This window comes from Festucalex cinctus, chromosome 17, assembly GCF_051991245.1.
Source record: "Festucalex cinctus isolate MCC-2025b chromosome 17, RoL_Fcin_1.0, whole genome shotgun sequence".
Taxonomy (NCBI): domain Eukaryota; kingdom Metazoa; phylum Chordata; class Actinopteri; order Syngnathiformes; family Syngnathidae; genus Festucalex; species Festucalex cinctus.
The window spans coordinates 20401116-20415003 of NC_135427.1; the positions used below are offsets into that span (position 1 = coordinate 20401116).

Here is a 13888-nt window from a genome sequence, read left to right on the forward strand (position 1 = left end):
TTTGCTAATTTTCCTGTTCACAGTATTTGTTTTGGAAACCAATCCTCTGTGATTCACTGAAAATCTTGTATTTGTTGAGTTGTTTTTGTGCTCAGACTGAAGCAATATTACTTTACTTTGTCACCATCTGGTGGAATCTTGGTGTTTGCTAAATGCTACCAAAGATGATAATATCTGCCATTTTAGGCTTCATTCATGTTTACATATATTTGTATAAGTGATATGCGTTAATATATGTATTTACCTTTTGTTCAAATACAACAACAAAAAAATAGCAAGTTTGGCTTCAAACTACCATGTCATTAACCCATTGTTTTGCTAGCTCTCGTGGCATACGCACGAAGCTAACCGCTAAATTTTTCCTTTTGATATATGTAGCTTTGTTTGCTGTCAAAAGTAAAAGTCAACTTATATTTCCCAGCTACAAATAGCCCACATAGTCTACTTTGCTAATACAACTTTCCATTAACATTTATTAAACGCTGTTCGTGTAAAGGCACATTTTTGTTTGCCCATTTGTGATAGCATATTTAGGCTAGTATGCTACCTAATACTACAGTTCACCCTCGTGTGAAGGCTGTTTGTTTGTATTGAATAATATGCAGTTTTATATGTAACATGGGTTACAATTGTTTATATGGTAGATGCATCGTGTTGGTGTTTTATGATCTTTTCCATTTGTGTTTGAAGCCATCTTGTAGCATCTCGACATAATTACAAACCCCTTTTTGGGGCGCATCAATTATTCACTAGTTTTCGCAGGGGTTCATTGCATTCATTTGACCTCGTGACCTATAACGGGAAGTTCCAAATATAGTCATCAAGCAAGTAATGTCAGCATCCTCATTTTAGTGGTTACTGAGCAAGTCACGACTATTCTAAGATCAAAAAACGGAATTCCTTATTGAGCCGAACTTTTCAAATGGGAGGGCCACAAACACATTTTGCTATTCTATCCTCCATTCTTGTTTGTTTCTTGACCTTAATTAACTTGAATAATGGAGCAGCCGCAAGGCTTGCGTTGTGCCAATAGTTGCCGGCGCATTAAAACAAACAGTGTTCAGCATTCTCATGTGATTTCGGTTGCTACTGAGGTTTGCTCTAAAAGGAAACGCCTGGATCGCTGTACAAACTTATCTCGGCTTTAGGTTCATCTTTTCTTTGTTCGACTTCAAGTTGCTTAAAAGATTTTTTAGAAACTCATGTTATTTAAAAAACAAAACAAAACAAAAAACACTGAACCTCTCTGTACAACGGCGTATTAGGGCCACGTACAAATATATATATATTTTTTTTAGAGGGCGGGATCAATATGACGAGAAAAAAAGTGGCAAATTTGCCAGTTTCCACTTTATAAACTGGCAAATTTGTCACTTTTTAATATAACGAGAAAAAAAGTGGCAAATTTGCCAATTTATAAAGTGGAAAATTTGCCAGTGTCCACTTTATAAACTGGCAAATTTGCCACTTTATAAATTGGCAAATTTGCCACTTTATAAATTGGCAAATTTGCCACTTTTTAATATAACAAGAAAAAAAGTGGCAAATTTGCCAATTTATAAAGTGGAAAATTTGCCACTTTATTTTCCTACCGCACAGCTGTTTGTGTCGACAGAAAGGAAACGTATATGTCACGCTACACAAGTCACAGTTTGCAAAATGTCTACGGAGGAAGCACTCCTTAAAATGTACTTTTCGGTCAGGTTTTCAAACAAGGACATATTAATTGCTTTAGCAGAGATTAAGAATATCATAGTTGCCAGTTTATAAAGTGGTAAATCTGCCACTTTTTTTCTCGTCATATTAAAAAGTGTTACATTTGTCAGATTTTAATATGACGAGAAAAAATGTGCCAATTTATAAAGTGGCAAATTTGCCAGTTTTCACTTTATAAACTGGCAAATTTGCCAGTTCATAAAGTGGTAAATTAGCCACTTTTTTTTTCTCACCGCGCGGCTGTTCATGTCGACAGAAAGGAAACGCATGCTACGCTACACAAGTCACTTTTTGCAAAATATCTACGGAGGACGTACTCCTTAAAATGTAATTTTCGGTCGGGTTTTCAAACAAGGAGATATTAATTGCTTTAGCAGAGATTAACAATATCATAGTTGCCAGTTTATAAAGTGGCAAATTTGCCACTTTTTTTCTCATCACATTAAAAAGTGGCAAATTTGCCACTTTATAAAGTGGCAAATTTCGCGTCAGATTGCCCCGCCCCCTAAAAAAAAATATTGTACGTGGCCCTAATACGCCGTCGTACTGCCTTCACTTGACTAGAAACACACACACTTACTTGCAGTCAGTATGTGTCGGCCTGTAGTAGAAAGCAGGAACATTCTGCTCATATTTGGCCTTAGCTACGTTATTCCCCAAATCTGCCATAAGCTGAAAGACAGAAACAAAGTCAAATGTAGGCACAGCAGACATATAAAACTTAATCATCAGTCTATTTATTTCCTGTACAGCTTATCTTGACAGTCAATGACAAGGCACATACAAACATTTACGTGCTCTTTCACACCAATTCAGTCTTTAATTAACCAAAGAAGCCTGGTTTGGAGTGTGGGAGGAAAACAGGAGAAAAGAAAACCCACACAAGTACAGGATAGAACATTCAAACGCCACACTTAGATGTTCTCCTTACCATAAGGAAGACATGCTAACTGTAATTAATAGTAGGGATGCACGATAACATCGGTGTCCGATAATTATCGGCAATTATCAACCAATTTGACGTCATACAGATAAACCAGATCATAAAGAAATTTGCCGAAAGTTATCGGCAATTATCGACCTATTTGATTCCATACAGATAAACCAGATTATAGAGAAAGTTGCCGATAATTATCGGCAATTATCAACCTATTTGACGTCAAACAGATAAACTGGATAATAGAGAAATCCGCCGATAATTATCGGAAATTATCAACCAATTTGATTCCATACAGATAAACAAGGTAAGAGAAATTTGCTGATAATTGGCGGCAATTATCGAGCAATTTGATTTCATACAGATAAACCAGATAATAGAGCAATCCGCCGATAATTATCGACAATTATCAACCAATTTGACGTCATACAGATAAACCGGATCATACAGAAATTTGCCGAAAGTTATCGGCAATTATCGACCAATTTGATTTAAATTGTATTCAAGTTCATTTTGCAAATAGTTTTCGGCTTACTTATCGGTTATCGACATCGCACTTTCTAAATGATTGCTTTATCGGTATCTGTTGAAAATAGCATTATCGTGCATCCCTAATTAAAAGATCAGCAAAAATAAATAAACACAAACAAACATCCAAAGGCAGAATACAATGTATGCATAAAATATCACTTGATTGAGGCTATCACCAATGTATGCTACTAAATAATTCATGGGAATGACTGTTGAATGTGTGTTGGTATGAAGCACTCAGCCCATCGCACACACACCCGTTTTTTTTCAGCTCAAAAATGTTTCTACTGTATGATTAGCGACTTATTTCACCAGTGTCAATAAGAAGTAAGAAATGATTTATTATATTTTACAAATCTTTTTGTTTGAATCTTTCCTCGCTTATGAGGTTTCTCATCATGTCACTGTGCATCCACAACCTGATACACGACATCACTACATTATTTCGCCATTCTGCTTTTCATTTCAGTCCCCATTGCCTCCCATTTATTGCCATCCCACATCTTCACCTTCCCTGAATGACTCACAATATGAGAACCTCCTCCTCCTCCTCCCCCCATGCCTTTCCCGACAGCCTGCTTAACTACTGAAGGATGACCTCACATATCCCTCATAACCAGCCTTATCTTTTCTACATTATTCAGCTTGCTAATGCATCCAAAATTTTGGATGTTTATCTATAATATGTCGACTTTAAAGGGGACATTTGTTTATATATAAAATAGGGATGTCAGGCGATTAAAATTTTGAATCAGAATTAATCGCATGACTGACTCATGATTAATCACACATTTGAATTAAAATGTACAATAAAATAAGTTTTCATACTCTTGTTAACATCAAATTGGGGTAAAAATGTTAAACTAGAAGAAATTCAGTCACTGTTAAAATCGAGTATGATATTGATTTGTGTTGAGGTCATTTTTCTGCCACTAGATGGCATAATTGCATTTGTAAGACGTTGCTGACCGCTCAGTGCATTTTTGTTTTCATGTTGCGAGCTATCTAATCTTTAACAATGAACATGAATTAACTTGTGGAATTCTGGACGTTTTTAAAATTGTAAAATACAATTTGACCCCAGTCTCCACAAATATACGCAACATTAGAAATGTATTGCTGCTTGTCATGTCTGGGTTAAGTTTGAGTTCATGACCTGTTAAGTTGGGAGGTCAAGTGTCTGTTTTGAACTGATATGATATAATGATATGATGATGATATGATATAACCATCTAGTTTCAACTGGTTTTAGGCTCTATGATGTTTGTCAAGGATCTTTTATGCTATATGATGTTTGTTGTTGTCGGGAACAATCTGTAATTACTGGGTCAATCAGAGAATTCCATGTCAGTACTGGTACTCACATGTCTAGCCACAACCAATGAGATTGATTGACTGCCTAATTAAGGGTCTGAGAATTGTGTGTGTTTTGCCGGATTATTGTCCAACAGTCCTGTGTACAACTCTGAGTTTCTGCCTCTCAATGAGAATAAATAGATAAAACCTTATTTTGTGTCTGCATTTGGGATCCAACCTCTCAGCACACGACGCTGCTAAATTTTGACATGGACATGTCTATTGCGTTGTGACTGGAGTAAGGGGCGGTTTATTAATCAAACTTAAAAAAAAATAAAAAAAAGTGGCGTTAAAGGAATTCTACATTAACTCAAAATTAACACACTAATTTTGATACCCTTAATATAATTTTTTTAAGTCACTAGAGTCTGTGCCTACCCACCAACTGTGAAATTATTAGGGATCAATTCGATTCACAACGGCCCAATTCGATTCGATTCACAACAATTTTCGATTCAGTTGAGGAATTCCCGCAGTAGCTATTGTAGACAGTCAAACTTACCAATGCTGCAAACAATAGAAACTTCTTACTCTAATTTAATGCATTAGTAAGAATATGAATATTTACATTAAGAATTGAATCCATTTCAGTTATACTAATAATCTGTTTTATTTAACATGGCCTTATAAAAACAAATAATTTAAATCAATTACAACCACAGTACAGGCTGTCTAAATAAAGTGGGGAAAAAAACTGACACGACATTCATATTGTTGTGACATCCATCCATCCATCCATCCATCCATCCATCCATCCATCCATCCATCCATCCATCCATTTTCTTAACGGCTTTTCCTCACAAGGGTCACGGGGGTGCTGGAGCCTATCCCAGCTGGCTTCAGAGCCCCCCCTCGATATATTGATACATGGTTTTATGTATCAATATTGTGATATCTAAAGGCGTATCAATACGATATTGATATATCGATATTTTGAACCCAGCCCTAGAAATTATAGGGGCAAAAAAATAAAAAATCATGCTGCTAAATGCTACCCAAGATGACAATATCTGCCATTTTAGGCTTCATTCATGTTTACATATTTACATATATACATATTTAACTTTTGTTCAAATACAACAACAAAAAAATAGCACGTTTGGCTTCAAACTATCATGTCATTATCCCATTGTTATGCTAGCTCTCGCGGCATATGCACGAAGCTAACAGCTAAATTTTTGCTTTTGAGATATGTAGCTTTGTTTGCTGTCAAAAGTGAAAGTAAAATTATGTTTCCCAGCTAAAAATAGCCCACATAGTCTACTTTGCTAATACAATTTTCTATTAACATTTATTACATGCTGTTTGTGTAAAGGCGCGTTTTTGTTGGCCCATTTGTGCTAGCATATTTAGGCTAGTATGCTACCTAACACTACTGTTCACCCATGACATCCATGCAGGCCAGTACAGTTTCCACTGCCCTTGATGCTTGCTATCAGCGGCTCACCTCCACATCGCTTGCCTCCCACGCGTCCTGAATCGACTTGACCCTGCTGATGTGCGGGATGCCGCGATGAAGGAGCGAGCAGGCCTGGCAAACAAACACACCCAGTGTCAGTGATGCCCAGTCCGGCTCTGCAGGCAGAAGACAAGAGCAGGGAAGGGATAAGGGAGGAGGAGAGGTTGCGGGAAGTAAACAAAGCAGAAGAGATTGAAGGTCGGTGAGTTCGGGGAGAAGAAAGGAAATGAGAATTGGAGGAGAGAAGGGCAGTGCTTCTCAATTATTTTCTGTCATGCCCCCCCTAGTAAGAAGAAAATATCTCGCGTCCCCCCACCCCCACGCGACTATAAATAGTATCATTTGTCTATAAAATTGTTCTAAGCACACCTCTGCATAACACTGTATCCGTATTAACGTATAAGAGAATAAAAAAAGAAATAAATATGGACCAACTTACAACAAAGAATAGCTTTATTAACTGTCACAGAAAAGATTTAACGTGCATCTGAAATTCAAAAATAAAATTAAATCCTTAATTAAACTATAAACATTTTTTGACTGACCATGTCAAACCATATGGTACGGACAAATAAAATTACATAAAATCAATAAATAATAATGCATTCAAACTGATCACCAACATTAACTCAGGAGCACAATATAAAAAAAAAAAAAAACTTTAACCTGCAAAACAAAAATATATAAAACTAGAGCTGCGAGCAGCTATAAAGGGCCCTCGCAGCCCGTGCCACGTTGGGGTACTTGCACGTTGGGGGACTGGCACGTTGGGGTACTGTCACATTGGAAGCAGAATTTCTTTGAAAATGGCATGATAAACCTTTACATGTGGATTTTCTTTGCCAGGTGTGATGAATGTTTCAAGCTCAATGGGTTTTGTTGAACGTTAAGATCTGAAAAAATTAACACCCATTTTTATTTTTAGGCAATAAGTTGCCCTGATTGGTATTTTTTGGAAAAATATATGTACCCATCATCGCTCGTACTCATTGCACAATGTTGCTTTTATTGTCCATAGAGGCTATCAAAATTAAATCAAATTAAATAAAAAAGTATGCATGTTTGGATAGGTCTGATGCCAGTGAACATTTTGAGTGGTGGAAACTAAAAGAATATTCATAAATGACTTAGTTATCACACTTACAATGAGTTTACAATTTTTGTAAAAATACCATATGTGGGGTATTTTTTTTTCACGCCTCAAGGGCTAGGTGGCGCTGCATATATAACTGAATGTTGTCATAGAGATACCTTCAGGCCTTAAATATTAACATACATGTCAAGTTTGGGATTTTTTGGAGCATGTACCGGGGCGTTATTAAGCATATCCTTCATTCACGATATTGCTTTTAATGTCCATAGAGGCTATCAAAAATCAATAAAACTAAATAACAAAAATATGTATGTTTGGTTAGGTCTGATGCCAGTGAACATTTTGAGTGGTGGAAAGTACAAGAATATTCATAAATGACTTAGTTATAACTTTTAGAATGAGTTTACATTTTTTTGTAAAAATACCGTAGGTGGGGTATTTTTTTTTCATGCCTCAAGGGCTAGGTGGCGCTGCATATATAACTGAATGTTGTCATAGAGATAGCTTCAGGCCTTGACGATAAACATACATGTCAAGTTTGGGATTTTTTGGAGCATGTATCGGGGAGTTATTAAGCATATCCTTTTTCAGTGCGAAAAACAAATTTTGATGCCCCGCCCTCATCATATAGTATTTCCAAAAGTCAAGATTTTTCCGTCTGTTGTTGGCTCAGGTCTTGGCATGGTCCAGGTCAAGTCATAAGTCAGTCGGATAAAACGTGTAGGAGAAGTGGGCAAAACTATGCCCCCTGAAAATGTGCAAAAATCCTCAAAAATGGGTCATTCAAAAATTCGTAGCTCACTTGCTGTTCATTTTAGCATATGGGTCCAAGAGACTTTTTTGTAGGTCTTTGGCTCCCTCATACACGTAAAAATTTTCGTAGATCTTGCTTAAACGTACAATCGGAGCTGCTTAGTTACAAATTTCTAGGGGGCGCTATTGAGTCATTTTTGTAAAAATAGCACAATACATGATAAAATATTACTCTTTTTACCAGGCCAGATGTGTGTGCCAAGTTTCATGACTTTCTGTGCATGTTTAGACCCTCAAAATCTGCGTTGTTTTCTTGGCGAACAGTGCTTAGCCACGCCCATAGCGTTTCGCGAAAACTCACAAACTTCGTGTTGTGACATTATGAAGGCCGAAACCCTCTTCTGAACAAATATGAGGTAGGTCCAGTTAACGTGTTTGGAGAAAAACGTTGAAGAACATTCATAAGAAAAAAAATTGCCACTAGGTGGCGCTATAAGTAAGATGAAATATAAGTTCGTAGATGTCTTAAGGCCTGGACTCTCATCAAATGTGTGAAATTTTGAGAAGGTAGGATCATCTGGGTCAAGTTAAAGCAACTTTTATTGTCACGAAAAATTTTCAGATTTTGCGGCACCGTAACGGCCACGCACTTTGGCGAAAAGTTACAACATTCGGTGTGGGGCATGATCAACATCTTAAGGCTTTTCTGACCAATTTTCAACTGGATCCCTTCAACGAGCTCGGCACAGTAGCTAAAAAAGTAAATTATGTCATTTATTGTCACCACTAGGTGGCGCTAAATGTATAATTGAATTTTATTATATAGATGTTTTCAGGCCGTGACTATTAAGTTGCATGAGAAGTTTGAGATTTTTTGGAGCTTGTACATGGGAGTTATTAAGCATTTTGTCTTTCTGGACAAATGAAATTTGAAAGGCAATTTTTGATGCTCATATAGTATTTTGAATAGTCAAGATATTTTGCCCAGTTGTTGTCTCAGGTCTTGAGATGATACATGCCAAGTTTGAAGTCAATCGGATTAAAACAGTTTGCAAAGGGGGGAAAAGTATGACCACAGTGAATGTGCAAAAATGGGCCAAAATTGGACATTCAAAAATTCATAACTCACTTGCTGTACATTTTTGCTACATGGTCCCAATTGACTTTTTGTGCGTCCCGGGGTGCTACAAGTGCCTGCCCATTTTCGTAGCTCTAGGTCAAACGTGCTAGGGGGCGCTATAGAGTCTTCTTGTTATGACAACATCAGAATATCAAATTTTTCACCGGGCCCGAAGAGTGTGCAAATTTCCTGTGTGCAGAGGTCGCTGCTCGGGCCCTAATAATAATAATTTTTACAAAAACAATAGGGACCTCGCAGCGGTCGCTGCTCAGGCCCTAATAATTTGTGCTGATTTTTTTTGCTGTGTGCAAAGCGAGCATGCTCAGTGCAAACAAAACCCCTACACCACCGAGCGAATGCTCCCTGCGCACACTCTGCCAATAATGAGAGCGCCACTGCCCCCTTATGTAGTGGAGGTGCAATTGCACTTTATTCTAGGACAGTAAAAAAAATAAAAAATAAAAATAAAAAAATAAAAAAGCATGTTCCCCGAGGTCAAACCCCTTGATGGAGCCTCACTATTTGAGAAGCACTGTGTTAGGGCAACAAGAAGATTTCAGGGTACAGATCAATTTCAAGCACAAATGGTTCATTTTGCGTCTGTTCGAGAAGGCAAAATGTCATTTTCAGGAAATCCTGTTCAGCTTGCAAACAGGAAACAGAGCTTCTGAAATTCGATAAACAGAACTAGAGACTACAGTTTCGTCACCATCGCTGCCTGATCTTGTAAAGCTTTCCAAGTCTCACAAGCAGCAGGCAGCGAGAGGTTTTCTGAGACCAACATGACACAGCAGCAGAAGTGCCTGTGGTTGTTGAGGATAGGTACACTTAAGACCCTTCTTCAATCTGCCCACGTCAACCAAGCTCATGAGAGATGTAATGTGCTACAGTGGGCGAAAGTCAAATGTGTTGTGAAGCTGAGTGCCAGACAATGAGACATAATGCACAACCACAACATTAGTTCAGTACACCAGCACTATATTTTGTGACTTTTTACTAGTAATTATTTTTCCAAAAAATGACTCAAATAAAAGCTCGCAATTAGGGCTGTGCAATTAATCGAAATTCAATTACAATTTCAATTATTACACTCCACAATTACAAACTCAGCATAATCGTTAAAAATTATTATTAATACTATTTTTTTTAGTTGTTTAAATTTATACATTTGCACTTTTTTTAAATAACTAATTTCAGCATAACCGTTTAAAAAATATTAATCCTAATTTTTTAGTTGTTTAGATTTATACATTTGCACTTTTTTAAAATTTTAAAATAACTAATTTCCGCATAATCGTTAAAAAAATGATTTTAAATACTAATTTTTTAGTTGTTTAAATTTATACATTTGCACTTTTTTTAAATTTTAAAATAACTAATTTAATACCTTTTGTTTCATCCAAAAGTAACTTGCATAATTATAGTGTTTCAAAGAATTTTATTTCTCTTAATATTTATTTATTTACGTTTATGGATTTATCTGTTTTGTACAAAAAAAAATAAATGATCGTCCTAATGCACAGTGCACATGCTGCACTACAACTTCAAGATTTTGCCAACATAAAAAATATATATATTACTATAAATATATATTATGATAAATTTTGTTTGGTCCAAAATGGACGTACATAATTATAGTGTTTCTATTTTTTTTTAAATTGGTCTTATTATAATAAACTAATATTTTTAATTGCTTAAACATTATCTTGTGTTTTGTTTTTTGTTTTTTTACCAAAAAATAAACTGCGTTTTAATAATCATGATTTCAATTATTGCCAAAATAATCATGATTAGTATTTTTCCCATAATCGAGCAGCCCTACTCGTTATAGGTTATAGGTTGGGTCCAACCCAACTCATTAATCAGCCAATATTAACTCTTTAAAATTGGCAAAAATTGTCTGATTTTTTTGGTCAATTTTTGTCGATTTTTTTTTTTAACACCTTGCAACATCCATCCATCCATCCATCCATTTTCTTGACCGCTTATTCCTCACAAGGGTCGCGGGGGCTGCTGGCGCCTATCTCAGCTGGCTCTGGGCAGTAGGCGGGGGACACCCTGGACTGGTTGCCAACCAATCGCAGGGCACACAGAGACAAACAACCATCCACACTACCTTGCAACATTATATCAAATATTCAAACCCACTCAAGAAAAGACAATCGGAAGAAAGTCGGCCAGTTTTTGCCCATCTTTTACTCCGTCTGAGTTAATTAAATACCAAAGGAAAAAATATCGTAAAACAAATGTCAAGCCTGTAATACATGTTTTGATTGTTGTAATCTTTAAGGGACCAAAAAGTTATTTTAAACAGTATAGATAAAAAATTTTAAAAAATTAAAAAATTTAAAAAAAGTCTGTTGGATTTACATCTGCATGCATTAAAATAATGTTTTACCAACATGAGTAGTGCATAAAATTAGTGTTGTCAAAATTAAAGCATTAGTGTTGTCAAAATTAAAGCATTAACTCGTTGATTAATCACAAAAAAATTCAGTATTAACACAGATTCATTCAAACATAATTACATGCTTAAAATTAAATGTTTGCATGACATTCAGAATATGCGTTCACGTCAAATCGCTAGGGTCTTTTTTAATACATTTTAATATATATATATATATATATATATATATATATATATATATATATATATATATATTTATATATTTATATATATATATATATATATATATATATTTATATATTTATATATATATATATATATATATATATTTATATATTATATATATATATATATATATATATATATATATATATATATATATATATATATATATATATATATATATATATATATATATATATATATATATATATATATTAGTTGTTGATAAAAAGCATTTTTAATTAAGTGATTAATCGTGAATAATCGAAATTCTAAGGTGTGATTAATCTGATTAAAAATGAAATCGTTTGACAGCTCTATATAAAAAAAAAGTCACATTCATGATTTTACTAATGCCCTTTTTTTATGTAAATCCAACAGACTGATTTTTATTTCAGTGTATATTTTATTTATGTATTTATTTATTTATTTATTTATTTATTTATTTATTTATTTATTTATTTTATTAATCATATAAATCTCGCTAAATATTGGAAGTTCTGTCTGCCTAAAAAAAATAAGAATAAAATAAAAAAATCCATATGGTTGGGGCCTCGTTTATTCTTTTTTTATTATTCTCCATGTCATTGTCATCATTGTCAGTAATTAATAATTAGTATTTGTAGTAATTGAGTACGTAAATAATTGATTCCACAGGAAAAAGCGCTTGTCTTACTTTTTGTCAGCTGCCATCTGCTCAATCAACGACAATTTTCTTTTGACTTGATAGTCGCGGTGTCCTGTATTGCAAACGATCCAGTTCCTGGAGCTGTGGTTGCTTTGTTTGTTCGCCAAAATGGACTCCCATGCATAGCATTGAAGACTATGCAAATGAACCTGATCTCAATGTGACGCCTTGTCTCCTGTGACATTGTGCTCCCCTTCCCAGAATGCAAAAGATGAACACAGAGAGAATGGGAAACGTGGAAATAACATATCAACTACATCTTGCGCGACACCTGGCTGCTCACAGACATTATTCAGAGCAGTGGTTACCAGGGTAACGCTCTGTTATACATTTTATGTCACTCATCTGTGTGCATGCTGCGGGTATGGGTTGAGTGCTCTTCGTTTTTTGCGTCCAGCCATCAAATTTGTTTACTGCTTGTTCTCATTAGAGTCGCGTTTGAGCTGGAGTTTATCCCAGAAGACTTTCAGACACAAAATAGAACACATAAATTACAAGATGATATCACAAGCTTATCAAACTTGACCTACTATACAGCCTTGTGAAAATGGAACATAATACGAGTAGTTTTCGGTCACGGTTCTACTGCTGAGAAGGAGAATGTCTTGAAAGGGTGTGACACTGAGAAGCCACTACATTTTCCGTTACATCTCACACGCTCGACAGCTGCCATCTCTCACAGGCTCTTAGTACACGCACAGACACTCAGAGAAAAAAGGAGTATGTGACGCTCAAGTGACTAAAAGAGGGAAGGAGAAGGAAAAGATTTGTTTTATTAGCCAGCTACTGAGCTGCCCTGGCTTCTCTTTCGTTCATCTATTGAACATGTTCTCTCAGATAATACAATACAATACAATACATACTTACATAATACGTCGAATGTACTTGTACTTATAAATAAAAAGTAATAAAATTTTAAAAAGCAAAGGCCCCCCCCCCAAAAAAAAACAACAACAGATAAATAAATAAATAAATAAATAAATAAATAAATAAAGTTAGGAAAAACAGGTCAACTTTTCAAGAGCAAAATTCAGAAATTGGGGGAAAAGTCTTTTTTTTTTTTTTTGGAAAAAAATATCATGGAAAAAAATTGCTTTTTTTTTTAAAGAAAATTATATAAATTTAATTTTTAAAAATAATAATCTTATGGCAATGGATTTATTTTTTTTCCTATGTACCCATCCATCCATCCATCTTCTTGACCGCTTATTCCTCACAAGGGTTGTTGGCGCCTATCTCAGCTGGCTCTGTTCAGTAGGCGGGGGACACCCTCAACTGGTTGCCAACCAATCGCAGGGCACACAGACAAGCAACCATCCACACCCTCAAGCACACCTAGGGACAATTTGGAGCGCCCAATGAACCTGCCATGCATGTCTTTGGAATGTGGGAGGAGACTGGAGTACCCGGAGAAAACCCACGCGGGCACAGGGATAACATACAAACTCCACCCAGGAATGCCGGAGCCTGGACTCGAACCCGAGTCCTCAGAACTGGGAGGCGGATGTGCTAACCACTCAACAACCATGCCGCCGTATCTATTTTATTTATTTTTTTAAAAAGCACCCATGTAGTTTTCAATAATGTCTTATGAAAAAAAATATGT

General features: G+C 35.6%; 1 protein-coding gene across 2 annotated transcripts in view; it reads right to left on the bottom strand.

Annotated features, from left to right (window-relative positions):
* Positions 1–13888, bottom strand: part of LOC144004782 (arf-GAP with dual PH domain-containing protein 1) — a 30598-nt gene that overhangs the window by 12409 nt on the left and 4301 nt on the right. The window contains exons 2-3 of one of the 2 annotated variants that reach the window (XM_077502305.1): positions 5988–6071; positions 2297–2388 (exon numbers count right to left, since the gene is read on the bottom strand). In XM_077502305.1, the coding sequence (XP_077358431.1) occupies positions 2297–2388; positions 5988–6071 (176 nt within the window). Of the gene's footprint in view, positions 1–2296; positions 2389–5987; positions 6116–13888 lie in introns of both variants that reach the window. The other variant, XM_077502304.1, reaches the window with a different exon arrangement.